The sequence below is a fragment of the Corvus cornix genome, chromosome 11 (assembly GCF_000738735.6).
Source record: "Corvus cornix cornix isolate S_Up_H32 chromosome 11, ASM73873v5, whole genome shotgun sequence".
In the NCBI taxonomy this organism is placed as follows: Eukaryota; Metazoa; Chordata; class Aves; order Passeriformes; family Corvidae; genus Corvus; species Corvus cornix.
In genome coordinates this window covers 1,326,085-1,343,140 of record NC_046341.1, presented here as the reverse complement: position 1 = coordinate 1,343,140, position 17,056 = coordinate 1,326,085, and the positions used below count along the sequence as shown (strand labels likewise).

Sequence of the window (17,056 nt, the reverse complement as noted above, 5' to 3'; positions counted from 1 at the left end):
CAACCTCAGTCCGTGGCAGCGCTGGGGGTGTCCCCAGCCCTGGGGCAGCCGGGGATCCACTCACCCCGAGGGGGTATTGCCCTGCTGGGGCGTCCCTGGGGAGCTGGGGGCTGCCCACCCCTCTGTGCCCCCCGGCTCGGCACGCCAGGACCTGCTCCAGCATTTTATAGCTGACATTATCTTTTATTGCCGTATAAAATCCAAGCTCCGGTGGCTTTATGGGGCTGCGCCGGTGTGTGGCACCTCTGCACTCCCAGCTGCTCCCTCTGCCCTCCTGGGCGCTGCCCTGACCCCTCCAGTCCCCGCACTGGGGTCACAGCTGGTCCCACTGCCCCACACGTGAGGGACACGACTGGTGCCACACCGGGGTCATGGCGGGCCCAGCTGCCCCCCACATTAGAGACGTGACTGGTCCCAACACACACGGTGGGGTACAACAGCCCCAACACCCGTGACACTTGCGCCGCTGGGCAGCTCAGAGGGTGTCAGCCGGGAGGGGGGAACCCTCCAAAATAGGGTGACCCGGCGCCCAGAGCAGCAAGGGAAGTTGTAGTCCTGGGCTGGTTCTGCTTGGACCCAGCATTTGTGGGACCTCAAATCCCTGCACCCCAGTGAGAGCCCCGGTTTGCAGGGGCAGAGGGGCGGGGGTGTCAGCGCAGGGACAGCGGGGGGGGCCGGGGTCCCTGTCGTGCTGCAGCCGCGGCCGTGCCAGGGGCAGCCCCGTCCCCACGAGCGGGGCTGGCGCCTTGTCAGAGCCTGTCACGTCTGCCACCCCCGCGCCGCGGTGCCGGTGGCAGGGAACATCTGCTCGGCCGCCCCGCTGCCAAGGCGCGTCAGGGTCAGGGGCAGCCGCCGGGACCCCCGGCCAGCGCCGCCGGGGCGGCTCCTCGCCGTGACACTGATGCGGGGGTGACGGGGCAGCGGGGCGGACGGATGGGATCGGACAGACAGACGGGCAAGTGAGCGCCGCTGCCCCCGCCAAGGCCCGGCCACGCCGCGGGTCACCGGTGCCCGCCGCTCACCCGCTCATGACACGTCCTTGGGGACACCGGCAGCCCCTGCCACCGCCGCTCAGCTCCTGGGTATGGACAGGACACAGCCTGCACCCCTCCTCCTGTATCCCTTTTCCCACGCCTTGTTCCCCATCCCCGTGCTGATGACCCGCACCGGGAGGGCACTGAGGGCATTTATTGCCAAGGAAGGGACAATGCCGGCCGGGGGTCCCCACAGCTGCCGAGCAGGGACGAGCTCATGCTACCAGTGACACCGACCCATTGTACACTTCCTTGCCAGACCCAGGACTCAGTTTTCCGGCAGGGCAAGAATCCCTCGACCCCTTCGCCCTGCCCGAAGGCTCGCGGCTCTCCATCCCTGCTGCACCGGGGCCCCGCCGGCGGGCGGGGAACGCTCCCCGGTGCGGCACCCCCGGCTGCGAGCAGCACCGGGGCCGGTGGCCGGGACGATGCTGCCACCTGGTGCCACGACACGGCGGCGGCCGGGACCGGCTCCGAGGGTCAGGGGAAACACCGGGACCGGCTACGGGGTCGGGGGAAACACCGGGACCGGCAGCGGGGGTCGAGGACAGCGCTGGGACTGGCCGCGGGGGTCGGAGGAAGCACCGGGACCGGACCCGAGGATCGCGGGCTGCACCGGGACCGGGGTCGGGGGACAGCGCCGGGACAGACAGCGGGGGCCGGCAGCCTTGTCGGGACTCCCGGAGCAGCCCCCACCCTCGCCTCCCGGGGGAACCCGCCGGGACCAGGAGAGCGCGGGACGCTGCCGTCCCTCTCCCGACTCTGCGCTGGGACCGGCCCCGACGCCAACACCGATGGCAGCAGCACCGGGAACGGCCGGGAACAGACGGGCGGCTCACCCCGACGCGGGGCGCGGCCGAGCGGGGCGCGAAGAACTGCCTCCGGTCCCCTCTCCCTGTCCTGATCCCAGTCCCGGTCCAGGCCCCTGTCCCGCTGTCGGTGTTGGAGCCTGTCCCTGTCTCGGTGCTGGCGCCGGTGCCTGTCCCTGTCCCTGTGCCTGCCCCTCTCCATGTCCCTGTCCAGATGCCGGTCCTTTCTCCCTGTCCCGGTGCCGGTGCCGATGCCAGTGGTTGTTCCGCTGCCGGTGTCAATCCCGGTCCCTGTCCCTGTCCTTGTCTCGGTCCCTGTCCCTGTGCCGGTGCCGAAGCCGGTCCTTGTCCCGGCGCCGGAGCAGCCGGGGGGCAGCGGGCCCGGGTCTCCCCCTCCCGCCCTCCCCGTCGCGGCATCCTCGGAGCGCGCCCGGCGGCAGCTGCCGCGTTCCGCCCGCCCTGCCCGGGGCTGCGCACCCCCGGCCCCGGCCCCGCTCCCCCGGCCCGGGCAGCAGGGACCCCCCCGCGCCCCCCTGCATCCCTCCACGCCCCCGCATCTCCCCCGTCGGGCCCCCGCCGCGCCAGGCCGGGCAGGGGGTGCGGGCTGAGGGCCGGGGGCGGCGGGGCCAGCTGCCCGCGGGGGGGTCCGGTGCCCGCAGCACTTGTGCTGTCACTCAGCCAGGCCCCGCCGCTATTTCAGCTCGGGGCCGGCGGCCGGGCTGTGCCCCGCTCCGCCATGGGCCCCCCGCTCCTCCTCGCCTGCCTGCTCGCCCCGCTCTGCGCTCGGGTAAGGGGTGCGGGGACCCCGGGGTGTGGGGACGGGGTGGGACGGGGTGGGATGGGGACCCCCAGCTCTGTGCCCCAGGAGGGCTGGCTGGGACGGGGAGCCTGGACGCTGAGCCAGGAGGCGGCCGGACCCCAAACCTCGTGGAAGCTCGTCCCTGGGGGCAGCGGGGATGGGGCTAGGGGTGATGGGGGCTCGGAGCCCCCCTTGAGGCATTTCTCACCCCACAGATGGCGGTGGCAGGGGGGGGCCTGCGGCTCCGGCACAGTGCCTGCGCCTGTGACTGGGATGGACTGAGATGGAATTCGGGGGAGGGTTAGGCACTTAAAGACACCCTGCTCCCCTTTTTCCCACTCCCCAAGTGTGGTCCCAGACCTCCCTGCACCCCCCTGCCCACTCGCGCCCCCCCAGAGCCCCTCATCCTGGTCTCGGGCCGGAGCCACATGGGGCCGTTGGGATTCTGGCCTGGCCCCCGCGCTCGGCTGCTTCAGGGCAGGGGAAGGAGAGGGGGATCTGCAGGGCAGCCCCCACAGGAACAGGGTCCCCAGCGTCCCTCCCTCACATCCGGATCCCCCCAGCTCCAGCGGCCCCCAGGGACGGGCGGGGGGTTCCTCCTGATGGAGGAGAGCGCAGAGAAAGAACTGGAGGCCACAGCGCGGCGCCCCGAGCCTGAACCAGCCCCCTGTCCTGCCCATCCCATGGGGCTGGTACACAGCTCCCCCCCCCTTCCCACACCTCCCTCCCAGGGACCCCGGCACAGCCAGCCGCGCTGCCCGTTCCCCCGTCCCCCATCAGGCGCACAAGCGGCCCCCCGGGGCTCCAGGGACTCCCCGGCAGCCAGCGGTGCAGGCACAGCTGGGCACAGATGTGGGTGCAAGGCTGGTGCTGCCCAGATGTGCTCCCTCCTCGGGGAGGAGCAGCGCCTGCCCCCGGAGCCCAGGACGAGGGTGGCACGGAGCCGGGGGGTCGGCGGCTGCATGCACAGCTCCCACGCTCCCCATGGCTCCGGACCCCCCCACAATCACCCCAATTCCCTGACCTCGGTCCCGCACAGCCCCTAAACTCATTCTTGCCCCCACCGCTCCCTGACCCCCCTGCAGCCCGCCAGGACTCCTGTTCCCCTTGTTTCCATCCCAGATCTCCCCCTCACAGCCCCCAGCTCCACCCCAGGCACTCAACTCCCTCTGCCTCCCCCCAGCACCTCAGAACTGATCCCTGACACCTCACCCTCCCTGCCACATCCGTGTGGTGACAGTGACGTGTGGGGGAGGCTGTGGTAGATGCTGCCTGCCCAAACTACCCCCCCTGCAGGGGTCCCGTGGGGCACAATCCATGCCCAGGGCACCACTGGGGTCATTTGTGGGGCACCCCTTCCTGGTGAGCCCAGCAGGACACCCATCACCATCACACCGGGATGGCAGGGGACAGCTGACACGCAACTCCCAGGGAAGCTGGGTGGCCTCTGCATTCCCCCAGATCCAATCCCAACCCCAACCCCATCAGGGGCACCCAGCACTGTGCATACCCAGCTCAGGTTCAACTCCCTGCCCACTGCCCTGGCATTCCACCCCACTCCGGAGTTTTGGGGTCACGGGCAGCACCATGTCCCCCGCAGGGTGCCAGCCCAGCCCAGCCAGGCGCTGCAGCCCCGCAGGCCTGGCGGCAGCAGGAGGCTCCTCGGCGGGTGAAGAGGGCCTGGGTGATCCCCCCCATCAGTGTCTCGGAGAACCACAAGCGCATCCCCCACCTCCTGGTGCAGGTAGGAGAGAGCCCCCCACCCTCTCACCAGCTTGCAGAGTGGGGACATCCCGGGCAGGGGGATTACACAGGGGCACTCCCAGAGGGGGACAGACCCCCAGCTTGGGACCCCCAGCCCTGATTTTCCTGGGGCAGATCAAGTCAGACAAGCAGCAGCCCGGGGGGGTGATCTACAGCATCAAAGGGCCGGGGGTGGATGAGGAGCCCCTGGGCATCTTCTCCATCGACAAGTTCAGCGGGAAGGTTTTCCTCAACGCCATGCTGGACCGGGAGGAGAACGACCGCTACCGGGTAAGGATGTTCCTGGGTGCCCACAGCCCCTCCCTGGGCCCCCAGCCAGACCCCGACCCCCCTGCTCTGCACCCACAGCTGAGAGCCTTCGCGCTGGACCTGGGCGGTGTCACCCTGGAGGACCCCACCGACCTGGAGATCATCGTGGTGGACCAGAACGACAACCGGCCGCTCTTCCGGCAGGACGTCTTCACCGGGCATGTGGTGGAGGGGGCTGAGCCAGGTGGTCCAGCCGGGGGCTGGGCTGGGGGGCTGAGCCAGCCCCTGTGCCAGCACCCACTGGGCGCTCCTGCGGCCACAGGGACCTGTGTGATGACCGTGGATGCCACCGACGCCGATGACCCCGACACGGATAACGCGGCACTGCGCTATTCCATCCTGGAGCAGGGCGCTGCCGCAATGTTCAGCATCAATGCCACCACTGGGGAGATCTGCACCGCACGGCCTGGCCTCGACCGGGAGGTAGCGGGATGGGGTCACCTGGGTGGGACTGGGGGGCACTGGGACTCGGGGCAGTCACGTACACCCCACATGGTGAAACCACATCTCCATCCATGAGCAGACCCAGGTGTGGGGACAGGGTGGGTGGGCAGCAGCTGGGGGATCTCTGTGCTCCCTGGGGGCTGGAGGGACTCAGCTCTGGCCCCCTCATTCCCCACAGACCATGGGGGTGTACAACCTGACGGTGCAGGCGGCCGACATGTCCGGGGACGGGCTCACCACCACGGCCATGGCCGTCATCTACCTGGAGGACATCAACGACAACCCTCCCGAGTTCACCAAGGAGGAGGTAGAGGCCGGGTGGGGTATGGGGTCAGCGGGGTGGGAGCTGGCCCCCCGGGGAGCTGCAGCATCCCAAAGGGGCAGAGTCCAGCCCCACACTGCTCTCCCCCAGTTTTCCATGGAGGTGGAGGAGCAGGCGGCCGGCGTGGACGTGGGCAAGGTTTTTGTGCATGACAAGGACCTGGCGGGCTCCCCCAGCTGGTTGGCCAAATTCACCATCCTGGAGGGCGACCCCGAGGGCGTCTTCGCCATCCGCACCGACCCCCACACCAACGACGGCGTGCTCTCCGTGGTCAAGGTGGGCACGGGGCAGCCGGGGACACCGGGGGTCTCATGGCTCGGCTGACCCGTGGCCCCTCTCGCAGCCGCTGGACCACGAGGTGCGGGACCGCTTCGAGCTGACGGTGTCGGTGCAGAACGAGCGGCCGCTGGAGCCCTCGGCCCCCGCCAGCCCCCGGGCGCTGGCCACGGTGCGGGTGCGGGTGCGGGACGTCAACGAGGCGCCCGTGTTCCGCGAGAAACCCGCGGCGGATCAGCGTCCTGGAGGGGACCCCCCCGGGCACCGCCATCACCACCTACACCGCCAGCGACCCCGACACCCACCAGATCCAGACACTCTCGTGAGTCCCGCTCCCCTCCCATCGCCCCCGGCACCCGCTGGGGGAGGAATTTGGGGCGATGTCCCACGCACCCCCTCGCCCACAGCTACGCGCTGCTCTACGACCCCGCGGACTGGCTGCAGCTGGACCCTCACGCCGGCACCGTCCGCACCAAGCGGGAGCTGCTGCACCCGTCCGCCTTCCTGCAGGGCGGCTGGTACATCGCGCTGGTGCTGGCCCGCGATGACGGTGAGCAGCCGCCCCCGCTGTCCCCTCGCTCCCGCTGCCCCCACTGACCCCTGTGCTCTGTCCCCAGCCGAGCCCCCGCTCTCGGCCACCGGCACCCTCTCCATCGAGATCGTGGAGGTGAACGACCACGCGCCGCAGCTGCAGCCGCCGGCCGGGGTGCTCTGCGGGCGGCCGGGACGGGGCGGGACCCTGCTCCTGGGGGCCACCGACGATGACCGGCCCCCCACGGAGCCCCCTTCCACTTCCAGCTCAGCCCCCAGCACCCCCAGCTCGCCCGCAACTGGAGCATCGCCCGCTTTAATGGTGAGGGTCAGCCGGGGTGGGGGGATGCTGCATAGAGGGTCCCGCTCACCCCCTGCCCCCCGCAGTGACCCACGCCGTGCTGGCCGTGCTGGCGGAGCTGCCCGAAGGGTCCTACTCGCTTCCGCTGCTGCTCCGGGACTCGGGGACCCCCCCGCGGGAGCAGCAGCAGCTGCTGAACGTCTCGGTGTGCCACTGCGGCCGGGACGGCACCTGCCTGGACGGGGTCCTGGCCGCGGCCACAGCCGGGGCCGGCATTACCCTCGGGGCCCTCATGATCATCCTGGGCAGCACCATCCTCCTCCTCGGTGAGTGACACCCCCACAAGCCTCACCCCACACCTCCATCTCCCCCCTGGCACCCCAGCCCTCTGCTGGTCCTGGCGATCCCTCCCGAATGCCACCAGCACATTCTGTCATTTTGTTCCCCATCCATCACCCCATCCTGGTCCTATCCGACCCCTACCCATGGCCCTCAACACCTCCCCCCTACCCAGCAACCCCTTCCGACCACTCTCAAGACCCCCTTAACCATTTCCCTCATTGCCCATCCCACCCCAATCCCTACCTCCATCCCTATCCCTCCTTCCAGCCCAACTCATCCCCCCCCAGCCATCGCCCCGTGCCCTCCGTGCCTCCCCACACGCGTGTCCCCGTGTCCCGCAGTGCTGGCGGGTCTGGGCGCTGCGCGGGTGCGCAGCCGCCGCCGGGCCCTGCGCAAGGGGCTGCTGCAGCGTTCGCGGGACGACATGCGCGACAACATCCTCAACTACGACGAGCAGGGCGGGGGCGAGGAGGACCAGGTGAGCAGGACCCTTGGCAGGGGTGTCCCGAGGGTCCGCAGCTCAGCCCTGCACATCTAAACTCCGTCCCGGCCCGCAGGACGCCTACGACATCAACCAGCTCCGGCACCCCGAGCTCTTCTCCCCCCGGGCCAAGCCCCCCCTGCGCAGGGACGCCCCGCTCCGCTCCGGGACCCCCCTGGCCCCCCGCAAGCTGCCCAGCAGCCCCTCCGACATCGAGGACTTCATCAATGAGGTGGGTCAGAGCCCGGCACTCTCGCCCGCAGTCCCCCATGGCCGGCGGGGCTGACGGTGGCCCCCTGTCCCCGCAGGGGCTGGAGGCGGCTGACAGCGACCCCAGCGTGCCCCCCTATGACACGGCCCTCATCTACGACTACGAGGGCTCGGGCTCGGTCGCCAGCCCGCTCAGCTCCATCGTGTCCAGCCTGACGGACGAGGACCAGGACTACGACTACCTGAGCGAGTGGGGGCCGCGCTTCCGCCGCCTGGCCGACCTCTACGGGCACTAGCGGGGATGGGGGCAGGAGGGGACACCCCACTGCCCACGGAGGGGCTGGGGCAGGGACGGGGCAGAGGGAGCTCACACACACACACAGACACACACACAGACACACACACAGAGGAGATGTCCAGCTGCAGCGTTTTCACAGATGGACACGCACAGGACGCCCGGCTGGAGCGGCTTTGCACACGCGTGTGCAACGAGAGGCCTCCGTGCAGGGGGTGCACAGCCACACACAGAGCCCAGCCCAGCAAACCTGGGGGGGACGCCCGGGTGAGCCCCACAGAGCTGAGAAGGGGGCGAGGAGACCCCTGGTGACCCCCATAATAAAGAGCAGGGGGTTGGTGGTGGGGGCGTGTGACCCTCCCCACACCAGCGACCCGTAGAAACAAGGCACTTTTATTGGGAGCCGGCAGCACCCCCGGGGGGCGTCACCCCCGCCCCAGGGCTCCCAGCACCGCTGCTCCTGGGGCAGGATCCGGCCCCACCGCGGGGGAGGCGCTGCTCCCCCGGCCCCTCCACCACGCGTGTCCTGCTATTCCCATTACATCCCTGCACTGGGGTCCCACACCGTGCTCAGCCCCCCAGCAGCAGGGAGACCCCAGGGAGCGGGGGGGGGGACACGGCTACATCTCGCGGGGGGGCTCCGGGGAGCGCAGCATCCTCTTGGTGGAGGCGGCCAGGCGGGAATAGTCGTGGGGGATGGCGCGGGGGTCCAGCAGGGGCAGGTGGTCCTCGCGGGGGGGGCCGGCGGAACAGGGGGCGGGCGGCGCTGGCTCTCGCCGTCCTGCAGGGACTGGGGCAGGCTGCGGCCCCGGCTCTCGGGCAGTAACATGATGCTGAGCACGGCCAGGATGGCGAAGGAGGCGAACACGACGTGGTGCAGGAAGAAGCCGCGGCTGTTGGGGATGGCGGTGATGGGCGCCGCGGCCTTGCCCACGAAATTGGCCCCCACGACCAGGCCCAGCCCGGCGCCCCTGGGGGAGGAACACGCTCAGAGGGGGCCCTGCCCGGTGCCTCCCGCTCCGGGGTAGCACAAGAGGGAGGCAGCTCCCCGTTACCTGACCACGGTGGGCAGAACCTCGCTGGCAAAGAAGATGCTGAGCATGGTGACAGCGTGGGAGGCGGCCGTGCCCACCACGGACAGCGTCAGGACAATGAGCTCCAGCAGGTCTGGGGGGGGGCGAAGCACATCAGGGGGCAAATTCTGCACCCACCTCTTTTCCCCCTGGCTGGGGCTGCGTCCTCGGGGGTCCCGCGAGGGTCTTACACTGGGTGAGGGCCAGCAGCAGCAGGGAGGAGATGCCGGTGAGGACGGTGCAGAGCAGGAGGATGGCGCGGCGCCCGAAGCGCTCGGCCGTCAGACACACGAAGAGGCAAGCGGCCGCCTCGGTGCTCACAAGCACCAGGTGGGAGGAGAAGAAGTGGGGCAGGTGCGGGACCAGGTTGCGGGTGAAGCAGTGGCGGATGCCGGAGCCGATGAACCTACGGGACAGCGGGGTCAGGGGGCCGCGAGTGGGGCCCCCCCATGCCCACCCCGCCGACCCCCCCGCCGCTCACGCCGCGAAGCCGAGGATGGCGCCGTTCTTCCAGATGACCCTGGTGCCGCAGATCTCGCAGACAGAGTGGTACCGGGGCTGCCCCTCGGACACGGCCTCCAGCTCTGCCGGGAGAAGGGCACCCGGGATAGAGCCGGCTCTGTCACACCCCCCCACCCACCCACACACACAACCACGGCTTTGGGGATGGGGCCGATCGCCCTCGGAGTCCCCCACGCACCCGCGAGGAGGCTGTCCTGGGGGCAATTGTCCTCGGCCAGCGCCTGCAGGGTCTTCCTGGCCCTCTCCAGTTGCCGTGTGGCCAGCAGCCAGCGCGGTGACTCCAGCAACAGTGCCGGGCACCTGGGGCATGAGTGTCAGGTCACGGGGCTCCCCATGGGCCTGGCCACCCTCCAGCACTGACCTTCCCACCCGGATTCAAAGCAACGCTGCCCAGAAACCCTCAGCTTCAAACCTGAGCAAACATTTGCCCAGGGTGGGGGGGTTCCACTCCTCTGGAGAGCCCCGGGTGGCCTTTGATCCCCGCCGCGGCCCTGGGCAGGGTCTGCCGGGCTGGGAACAGCTTGGCACCAGCCCCGTGGCACAGCCCAGCCCCACGCAGCCCCCTGCCCGGGGGGTCCTTACCACCAGCAGGCAGCCAGCAGGGCCAGGATCATGGTGACAGCGCCCTGCAGCACCCGCCAGTCCCGGCACAGCAGAGCCAGTCCCGGCAGCAGCAGCTCCCCGGCGATCCAGAAGAATCCGGCCACCATTGTCACCCCCAGCCGGTGCGGGGGGTCACACAGCTCCAGCCCTGGCAGCGAGTGAGGGGGCCACCATGGGTGCCAAGCACACAGGGCTTCCATCCTACACCCTGGAGCATCCTATATCCTGGGACATCCCACAGCCTGCAGCATCCTGCTCCCAGTGCATCCTGGAGCACCCCCAGTCCCCGCACCCCTATGGCCGCCCCCATCACACTCACGTGCCACGTAGAGGGCGAGGAAGGCTCCTGCCAGCGCGGCCCCGAAGAGCAGCCGTGCCACCAGGACCATGAGGAAGTCCACAGCCAGTGCCACGCCGAGGCCCACGGGCACGGCCAGCGCCAGGGACAGCAGGAAGGTGGGACGGCGGCCGAACCTGCCAGGGACGGGCTGTGAGAGGGGCTGGGCACGGTGCCACCTGCCCATGGGGGCTGCCCGGGAACCCCCTTTACCTGTCACAGGCCAGGCCGGCAGTGACACTGCCCAGTGTCCAGCCCAGCAGGTGCGTGGTCTGCTCCAGTGGCACCTTCCAGCGTGAGGCACACACCAGGTCCCACTGCAGGGGACACAGCAGGGAGGTGTCAGCTTGGGGACCTTGGGAGACCCCCTGCCGCTGCCCACAGGGCTGGGATGGATGGGGCTGGGGGGCTTCTGGACAGCTCCCACCCCACAAACAGAAATGTGGGGACAGATGAGAGGGGACAGTACTGGTGATTCCGAGAGCCCTGGACACCCTCCAGCCCCTCAGCCCCCTTCCCCAGGGCTCCCCCAGCCAGCCCCAAACCCCCTCCGTGGGGTCGTCCACCCTGCTCCCCCCTGCCCACCCAGGGCTTTCCCGTGGGATCCTTACCGGAGTCCCCAGCTCCCCCTGGGGGCTGGGACCCCCCAGTTTGTTCGCAGCTGTCCCCCCCCCGGCTTTCCCAGGCCCCTCCCTTAACCCCTCCTTTACCCACGGGACCCCTCAGCCCCCTCCAGCACCGCAGACTGCCCCAGGCCCGGGGGTCCCCCACTCTCCCCAGCCCCGTGCCCCACCTGTGTGACGAGGTTGGCGCGGAGGCCGGCGGCGGGCAGCGCGTAGTGCCAGCCGCGGGTGCAGGGCCCGGTGCCGTTGGGGCGGGGGGCTCCGGGGGGGTAGCGGTACAGCTGGCAGGGGCTCCAGCCGCCGCGGAGGCGCGGGACGGCGGCGCGGAGCAGCGCGGGGCCCCCGAGGCGGCGGAGCGGCGGCGGCAGCAGCGCGGTGTCGGGGCGGCAGCGGTGCGGGGGCTCCGCGCCCAGCGCCCACCCCAGCGCCCACCCCAGCGCCAGCGCCGCGCACGGAGCCCACCCCCCCGCCGCCCGCCGGCCCCGCGGCCGCGACCCCCCGAACGCCATCGCCGCGGCCACCGCCACCGCCACGGCCACCGCCACGGCCACCGCCACCGCCACCGCCACGGCCACCGCGCTCGGGCTCGGGCTCGGCGCGGGCAGGTGGGGCGGCACCGGCCGGACCCGCCCCGCGGCGCCGCCCCGACGGCTCCCTCCGGATCTGACCCCCCCAGCCCCGGTTCGGACCCCTCAGCTCCGGTTGAGAACCCCCCAGCCCCGGTTCGGACCCCTCAGCCCCGGTTCAGACCAGCCAAGTCCCGGTTTGCTCCCCGCAACACGAGGCTCAGGCTCGGTCTAATCGCCCCCCCAAGCCCGGTTTGTCTCCCCAGCCCGGCTCACAAACCCCAGCCCCGGCTCAGATCCCCGGCCCGGTTCGCCTCCCTCAGCCCTGGTTCGCTCCCTGCAACACTGGGCCCAGCCCGCTGCACTCCCAGTCTGGTGTTTCCCCCCTCCCAAGGCCCCCAGTTTGGTTCTCCAAGCCCCATTCACCCCAGCTCAGCCCCAGTTTGCCCTCCCCCAGCCCCGGCTCACCGCCCCCAGCCCAGCTCAGCCCCCCTTCTCCATGGTGCTCCAGACCAAGGCACCCTCTCAGGGCTGGGGGACCCCCTGCTCCAGCTGGTGTCGGGGGTCCTGGGGTGCAGCCGGGGGTGCCAGCACCCATCTGTACACACCCACAAATGCACCCAGGTCCCCCCAAACCTCAAAGGGGGCCAGTGGCATCTGTGACTCCCCCCTTGCAGGAAGGGAACGTGTTGGCACCCAGCACCATGTGAGCCCGTGGGAAGAGCCAACAGAGCAGTCGAACTGCAAATAGCATTTATTTCCCTCTTCCTTTTAAAGTTTACTCACAAACGTCATTTCTGGGGGCAGCAGCATCGCTCGGGTGCTCAGCTTCAGACCTGCAATGGTGGAAAAATTCCATCTGCAAACTCACATTGAAAATCACACTGAAAAGTCACACCTGCAAACTCAACATTGAAAAATCACACTAAAAAAAAATCCCATCTACATTTTTTTTGCCTCCCTCCAAGGGATCCACACCCACGCACACGTCTGGGAGTTACAGCAGCGGGAGGAAAACTGACCCTGGAGACTCCCAAGGTCACCAGCACCGTGGTCAGATGAGCCTGTGGGACTTTCCAGCTTTAGGCACTCATAGAAGGCTGGTGTGTGACTACGGAGATGAATTCATGGCTCTTTAACAAATTAAAGAGCAGGGATGGACATTAATTGAAGTGTTACCTGTGGCTGCTTTCTTGAAGCCCCTGACACTGAAGCAGCCCCTGGTCCCAGCACTCGCTCCAGTGCCCCACCACACTCATCCCACAACCCTGGGCAAGGATGGGGGGAAAATTCCTCTGGCTGTAGCTGGGACATGGCCCTGCCAGGCCTGCTGTGGCTGTGTGAACCCTGGTCCTGGTGCCAAAGGTGCCAAGGCAGGAGCGGAGGGTTGGGCAGGGGAAGGTGGGACCCCCCTGGCTCCGAGGCTGCTGTGATGCTTTGCAGCGAAAGCCTCCAGGGTCCCACTGCCCCAGCTGTGGAAAATTCCTCAAGTGACTGCAAAGCCGGCAGCAGCGAGGGAGGAGCTGGGTCTGGGAGCTGAATCCAGGGATCTCCTCTGGTCCCCCCAGCCAGGACATGCCAGCAGAGGAACAAATGGCATTTGGAACATCTTTGCTTCCCAAAGCAGCAGCTGAGACACTCGGCCAGCACCAGCACCGGGAAAACCCAAGAGAGGAAGGTGGAGAACCGAGCTGGCAGAGGGGTCCGTGGGGGCCACCTCTCACTCCTGCCTGGGGTTGGCAGCTGCAGCCATCAGGGAAGGCCGGGCAGCAGGAGGAAGGAAGGCACAGAGATCATGGAAAGGCACTGGGATCTGCCTCCAGCTGCATCCCTGAACTGGTGAGTGAGGACTGAGTGCCTGGATCCACCCATCCTTGTCCAGACTCTGCAGCCCCAAAAGAGCATTGCTGGCTCAGTCACTCCAGGGGTGGCGAATCCACCAGCACAGGGGGTCCTCCTCTCCTCATGACCCACCCCACCACAACCACCGGCACACCTGGCGGGTTCCAACCCCACTGCACACAAAGAGGCACAGAAAAAGAAGAATGATATTTAAAATCATGGAATAGTTTGCACTTGAAGGGACCTTAAAGCTCATCTTGTTCCATCCCCTGCCAAGGGCAGCTGCTCTGGGCAACTTTTTCCTTGACAGGAAAACTGCTGCCCAGGGTGAACTATAAATACAAAGATAATTTTAATTAATTTATTTATTTCTTTACACATAACTGAAAGTGATGTTACAGTACATAAGTTATTTACAACTGTGCAGTAATGTGTTGCAAAATAAATTATCTAGAAGGCAGCAAAAGTACATTGTTAATGTATATAAAAACTGTACAGCATTTATGGGATACAATTTTTCTTTATATGAGTATTGGCTCTGTAGTGTTTTCAAGTTATGTTCTCAGAAAGAGAAACGAAATGCCCAAGATTAAAGGAAAAAATATATAAACCACGTGGATTTTACTCCATTAAAAACACAGTTGGCAAAGTCCTTTCTCTGCGTCGCCGTCTCCCCGGCCGTGCCGCCCCGGCGGCTCCTCTGCCCATCCCCAGCGGTGGCAGCGGCTGCTGCGGGGCCGCCGGCACATCCCGGAGCTGTCCCCGCTCCGGAGCCGCCGCTGCCCAGCTTGGACACTGTCCTTTTGTTTCTAATTGGGTTTTTTTGTGATTTTTTTTTTGTAGTAGTTTTTTTTTTTTTTTTTAGACATACCCATGATGGAACAAGAAACTCAAACACCCCCCCTCCCCCCATGGTTTCCTACTGCAGCTTCTCCAAGAGGAGATCCGCGCCCGGTGGAAAACAGAGAGCTGGAAATCACGGTGTTCACAAGTACATGGTTCACGTGGTTGCTGGCCCTGCTCAGCAGCTTCTGCAACACACACACGGTGTCCTTGGCCTCCTCCCTCCGCGCCTCGGCCAGTCCCGGGGCCGCTGAGCGCCCGCTGCCCGCGCTGCCCGGAGCCTCCCCGCTGCGGGCGCCGGTGGGAAGGAGCTGCGCCCGGCCCGCTGCCCCGCGGAGCCGCGTCAGTCCGGAAGCGAGGGACACGTCGTGAAGAAAGTGCAATTATTTTTCTTATTGTTTTGTTTTCTGCCGATAGCTGCTTCCTCCTCCTCTGACCAGGGATTCATCAGCAAGCGGTTAAGGGTGAATGTGAGCTCGACCGCCCGACCTCGGAGTGCTCCCGTCCTTGCCAGTGTTCAGTGATGTCTCCTGGGCTGGAACTGTCATGCCGGCAAGAGCACAAAGTCATCGTTCACGTCGACCATTGGCACATAGAACGAGGGCACCTCGTTCACGCAGAGGGATTTGTGCCCCGCGGGGTCCAGCTCCTGCACCTTCAGCTGCCACTCCATCCTCTGCACCGCGTTCAGGGCAGCTGCTTCGTGTTGCTGTCGCATGAGCAGGCATGTCTGCATAGGGAAACAACAGTGGGACATGAGGGCTGAGTGGCAGGCAAAGGGAGGGGACATGCAGCCACTGTGGGCACAGGATTAAATGCAGCAAGGGATGCCACACACAGGACACCTGGATTTGGAATGTCCGCTGAGCCCAGCTCCAGCAGGAGCCAAGGCAAACCCCAAAGTTTGTGTTTGCAAGGCTTGTCAGCACTCCAGAGCATCCCCTCCCATGCAACACTGCCCTGACAATCTCGGGACACCGACTCCACGCTGGAAACCACTAAGGCAGCTCCCAGGCTCCAGCCACAGGCAGAACTCTCCTGGAATGCCCCTGCCTGGAGCACAGGGCTCCCACAGCTCTCACCTTCATCCGGTCGTACTTGTCATCCACGTCCTGCAGCCAGGAAATGAACTGTCGCGCGTTGAAACGGTCTCTGACCGATTTGTTTTCGTCTCCCTAAGGATGGGACAGCAAAGGGCAGGACACGGGATTAGTTTTGGACTTCAAGCAGTTACAGGTCTCACAGGCCATATTCAAGCCCCTCCTGGGGCGCACACTCCTCAGAACCTGCAGGAAGGGCAGATGCAGCCCAGCTGCTCCTGCAGCCCTTTCCAGGGATTCAGCCTCACATGGGGATGGCACCCCTGTGCACACAGTCCCTGTTTCTCCTTGCTTTGCAGGCAATCTGTCCATGTCAGCCCATCACAGCACCTGCACCTCTCTGACTCCTTCAACTCACGCCAAGATCGCAGCAGCACAGACCCTTGGCTGGGAAATGCCAATGGATCAATCAGAGCTCCTGGATCAATATGCAGCTCACTAATAAATCCCAGGATCCTGTCCTGCCCACGATCCCTCCTGCAATGCAGCAGTGTAATGATTCTCTTCCCTTCCTTTCACAGGAAAAGACACCCCAGCGTGTAGTAAAGGAAACCCTTCCCAGCATGCAGATGATCCTGACCAAGAAGGACGGAGGGTCCCAAGACTCACAGAAAAAGCTGAGCCATTTCTGCTGCTAACAGACACGAACTCCCTGTATCCCACATTCCTGAGTCTATTTCCTTCCTCAGCACACATGTGGAAACTGAGGCAGATGAGGCAAATGATGTTCCCAGTCACAGAATGGTTTGGACTGGAAGGGACCTTAAACCTGGCCTTGGACACTGCCTGGGATGGGGCAGCCACAGCTTCTCTGGGCACCCTGTGCCAGGGCCTGCCCACCCTCACAGGGGAGAATTCCTTCCCAATATCCCATCTGACCCTGCCCTCTGGGGAAGGTGACATCCTGCCATGCGGGCTGTGGTGGGTGACCTGAGCAAGGAGAGCCTTAGTAACTCCTGCCTCCATCCTTCCCTCCATCCCTCCAGAAAAGCCCATCTCCCTCAGGGTCCTGCACAGTCCCTGAGACACTTCCTCAGCACTGAGCCAGGCACTGACCTGATTTTCCAGAGGCATGTTGTACACCTCAGAGTCCAGCAGCATGGTGCAGGCACTGAAGGGCACGGCCTGGTTGGCAATGGTCCTCGCTGCCCGGCAGTGCACCCTCAGGATCTCCTGCTCGCAGGAGACGATGAGCTTCTCCTGAGGAAGAGCAGAGCAGTGAGTGTGGCAGCCTCAGCCTCGCCAGCAGAGGAAATTCGGGGCCTGCTGCCCAGCTGGAGTGTCCCCTTACCCGCTCTATGCTGTGCTGCAGCCGCAGCTTCCCCCGCACGGCCTCCTGCTGCTTGAAGAGCTCCTTGAGCGGCTCCGCGAGCGACGGCGGCGGTGCGATCTGCGGGCACAGGCACAGGCTGAGAGCAGGATCTCCGTGGGGCACGGCCTGGGGGCTGCCTGCCCCCCAAAATGTGTGTAGGCCACAGAGGGAGCAGGGACATCCCATGGGGTGCCTATGAAGACCGCGGAGAAGCTCTGCCAAGGACAAGGTCCTGCCAGTGCCCAGACCTCAGAGAGGGTGAGAACTTGGCAAGAGGAGCCCAGTGCTGGGAGCAGAGCTCAGCCTGCACAACCAGAG

The 17,056-nt window shown here is 66.5% G+C and overlaps 3 protein-coding genes across 4 annotated transcripts in view; 1 reads left to right on the top strand and 2 right to left on the bottom strand.

Moving 5' to 3' along the window:
* The first annotated feature begins 2,522 nt into the window (after positions 1-2,522).
* CDH15 (cadherin 15) lies at positions 2,523-8,255 on the top strand. Its single transcript, XM_039558471.1, is given in 16 exon segments — positions 2,523-2,630; positions 4,243-4,386; positions 4,521-4,676; positions 4,755-4,899; positions 4,978-5,138; positions 5,338-5,466; positions 5,572-5,757; positions 5,825-5,977; positions 5,979-6,079; positions 6,165-6,307; positions 6,375-6,521; positions 6,524-6,610; positions 6,676-6,915; positions 7,273-7,409; positions 7,489-7,644; positions 7,721-8,255. Coding segments are annotated over 16 exon segments (2,334 nt in total). The 5' UTR covers positions 2,523-2,579; the 3' UTR covers positions 7,919-8,255.
* A 34-nt stretch (positions 8,256-8,289) lies between these two features.
* SLC22A31 (solute carrier family 22 member 31) lies at positions 8,290-12,562 on the bottom strand. Its single transcript, XM_039558472.1, is given in 10 exon segments — positions 8,290-8,675; positions 8,678-8,888; positions 8,973-9,084; positions 9,182-9,396; positions 9,472-9,574; positions 9,691-9,812; positions 10,095-10,263; positions 10,435-10,589; positions 10,666-10,769; positions 12,428-12,562. Coding segments are annotated over 10 exon segments (1,356 nt in total). The 5' UTR covers positions 12,455-12,562; the 3' UTR covers positions 8,290-8,537.
* A 1,268-nt stretch (positions 12,563-13,830) lies between these two features.
* The window catches only part of ANKRD11 (ankyrin repeat domain 11), a 132,203-nt gene continuing 128,977 nt past the window's right edge, over positions 13,831-17,056 (bottom strand). For both annotated transcript variants that reach the window (XM_039558469.1, XM_039558470.1), the window contains exons 10-13: positions 16,718-16,816; positions 16,483-16,626; positions 15,409-15,501; positions 13,831-15,056 (exon numbers count right to left, since the gene is read on the bottom strand). In XM_039558469.1, coding sequence (XP_039414403.1) covers positions 14,871-15,056; positions 15,409-15,501; positions 16,483-16,626; positions 16,718-16,816 — 522 coding nt within the window. In that variant the 3' untranslated portion in view covers positions 13,831-14,870. The remainder of the gene's footprint in view (positions 15,057-15,408; positions 15,502-16,482; positions 16,627-16,717; positions 16,817-17,056) is intronic.